Below are 3,151 nucleotides of genomic sequence, written 5' to 3'. Positions count from 1 at the left end.
CAGTGTAGATACGACGTGACAGCAAAAACATGGCGAGTGTGTAGAAAAGAAAAGTGGACACGGAAAATAGATGATTCAAATGTGAATGGACTGAACAGTTTTGAGTGAGTGAGTGAGTGAGTGGTATCTTTATGGAATACACGTGTTGGTTCGGTGTGAGTTCACAGTTTTAACGTACAAGTTTGCTTTAATTTATTTTCAAGATCTGAGGTAAAATATCTATTGTTGCTTTCATTATGGCTATAAAGATAACGCAAAATATTCAAACTCACATTAAACACTTTTAACATTGCATAAAGCACATAATCATTACCTGAGATTATCAATGTCATATTTTGTATGTTGTTCCTGCTGCGACGTCGCAGAAAATAAAAACCGTTCCTAAAATAGAATCCCATGTCGCTTATCGTCACGTGTCGCTGTGGCGGTGGTTAGGACACAAACTACATGGAAAAGATACTTTATCACGTCGTGTCTGGTTGGGACACACAGTGTTACAGTTTGATCCCCCAAAAATCTAAGCATAAAAATATTAATACTGCCAAATCTAGTAATTGAATCTGCAGTTAGGGACAGTGGAGAGAAGAGATCCAGTCTGGAAATGAGCAGGAACAGCTGATTTGCATGCAGACATGGAGATCCAGATTTTTTGTTTGTTCATTTGTTTTTAATATTCAACAGGCAAAGTTCTTCTGTATCTAAATGCAAAAATGTTCATAATTGTTTGAATAAAATCAAAAGGGTTCTTTCTCCTTATTGAACCTGTTTGGCATAAAGGGTTCTTTGGATTTGAGTAAAGAATCCTAGGGTTCTATATAGAACCCCAATGAACCTTTTTTTTCTAAGAGTGTAGGGCTGTTTTGAATCATTTTTGCTGGCAAAATAGAGCGCAGAAAATATTGTCCAAAACTCAACTAATATTAACTCAATATTAAAATCTTATTTATTGGAATATCAATGTCATTTTTGCAACCATGCTGATATTCTAGAAAAACAAATATAAAATTGGACATTTTCCCAAGATTTTTCTCTGTGTGCTAATGCCATTGGTTCTTTTCATTTGTGATGCCGTCTCCGAAGGTAGCAGCCTATGTAGGCGGTGGACAGCAAGGCAGCTCACTAGGTTTTGGAACATGTTTTCTCCACTTCTTAAAGGAGTGAGCTGCTTCCATCTTACAGACCTTTTCTTCTCTGTGCTTTGTTGTTCATGTTACCTTCTTCTCCTCCCTTTTTCTTTCTTTCTTTCTTTCTTCACTCTATCATCTCCCTTCCCGTGTTTTGTCCTCTGGCATGCAGCTATGAGTCGTCAGACGAGGTTTTGCCCCACACGCCGCGGCTCACTCATTTCCCCACTGTGTCTGGCTCTCCAGCTAGTCTGGCTAACTCCATGCAGAGTTTTGGCCTGTCGACCCCCCGCCGTCGCCGGCACACACCCTCCGACATGTAACGACTGAATTCTTCTTTTCCATTACTGTGCAGGTATCGCCCTTGATAATTCAACTGATCTTTTCCTCTCAACATCCTCACACAATTCAGGGTTATTGAAAGTACAGTACCTCCATGAGCTTCATTTTGTTATGCTCCTAGTTGACCTCTCTTACTGCGTCATGAGATTATGCACTGCCTCGAGTGGTTTCTCACCTGTATAAAATGACAGCAATGTAAGACAGCAATGTATGTGTTCCATCCATTTACCTGTAGTTCTGTCTTCAGTGAGCACTGAACTTTGTCATGGCAACTTTTACAACTACTTGATGGCTGTTTGTTTCCTGTCCTGCCTCATGGGTTTCCTTGTCATCAGTGTACAGTACACCTGTCACTCGTGTCCACTACAGCAGACATTCATTTATCAAAAAGGCGCAAATCACATGAAATATAGGGACAGAGCAGCCCGGCACCTTTCTCTATTTTTATCCATATTTATTAATATTGATTACCTCCCCAATCACGCTTGACTTAATTCTTGTGTCTCCTGCAGATACGAAGAGTCTTCACCAGAGGAGGCGTCATCGAAAGAGGAAATAACAGAATCTGATAAAGACAAATAAAAATGCTAATTGAGCTCTCATTCATGTCCTACATTTGTTTGTCCTAGTGATGTGGTCATGTTCGGAGTCTGCTGATGGCAGTCACATGTTCTGTACTTTTGAACTTTATTTTAATGATGTACAACAGCTTTCTCAGTGCCTGTGTATTCTCTTTGTTCCTTTTGTTCATTTCATTGCCTTCAACATTCATATTTAAAAATTTGATTGGCTATTTGCTTTCAAAGGTTTTTTTTTTTTAATTGTTATAATACAGTATTTCAACAGGGTAGAATTTAGGCTCTCTGAATGTCAGATTGCTATAAAAATGTATTAATAATCTGATGTCACAAATACCTTTTCCTGTGTAGCTGGTTTCTGTTATTAGTTTTACACTAGGATCTCATAAAAGATTCAATTTGTGAAACACAAGTAATTGTCCATATTTTATTACATGAAAGGGCAAAAACATTCTGGATTAAATATTTTTACTTTATGCAAGTGTAAACAAAAGTGGGACCAAATATCTCCCTAGCAAGTGATGGTAGTGTTGTAGTTGAATGGTTCTGAGTTTAGTTTTCTGTATTTGCCATATTTGTTTGTACACCTCATGCTTCGCTTGGTAACCATCATTTTACAGTCGTCTCTTGTGTAATCTTTTTTTCCTCAATGTAAAAGTGTAAAAGTTTAAGCTTGTGTGAGGAGCATTTCTTCCTCAGTTTAACTTTTATTTGCATTAAACTGTGGTGTTTACCACTGTAGAAAAGCATATTACCAGTGTGTGCTTGACTATAATTTTCACACTGTAAAATGAGTAATGATCATAACTTTGCACATTTATGCTATGTGTATTATGTATTATATTTTTTTTATAGGCCTGCGCAAATGAATTTAAAACTGGTCAAAATTTCACATTGTTAACCATAATTATATTTTAGTATACAAATACTACTGTGATTAAAGAGCATACTCATACTGGTAGATTAACCATTACAGAAACATAAATTATGTTGGTAATCACCAATTAAGCGTTAGTTCTGGCAGGTCACGTAAGTCAAGCTTGCATCAGCTGATTCTCAGCTGATCACATCTACCTATAGGAATACGACACCTATCGCGGCATTCCT

General features: G+C 37.4%; 1 protein-coding gene across 1 annotated transcript in view; it reads left to right on the top strand.

The window, feature by feature from the left end:
- LOC107713561 (minor histocompatibility antigen H13) overlaps nucleotides 1-2,065 on the top strand; it is a 43,297-nt gene extending 41,232 nt beyond the window's left edge. Inside the window, exon 13 of the mRNA XM_016519109.1 lies at nucleotides 1,979-2,065. Within this exon, the coding sequence (XP_016374595.1) occupies nucleotides 1,979-2,048 (70 nt within the window). The 3' untranslated portion in view covers nucleotides 2,049-2,065. The remainder of the gene's footprint in view (nucleotides 1-1,978) is intronic.
- The last annotated feature ends 1,086 nt before the right edge of the window (nucleotides 2,066-3,151 follow it).

The sequence above is a fragment of the Sinocyclocheilus rhinocerous genome, unplaced genomic scaffold, assembly GCF_001515625.1.
Source record: "Sinocyclocheilus rhinocerous isolate Xijiao unplaced genomic scaffold, SAMN03320098_v1.1 scaffold1049, whole genome shotgun sequence".
Taxonomy (NCBI): domain Eukaryota; kingdom Metazoa; phylum Chordata; class Actinopteri; order Cypriniformes; family Cyprinidae; genus Sinocyclocheilus; species Sinocyclocheilus rhinocerous.
This window is presented reverse-complemented; position numbering and strand designations above follow the sequence as displayed.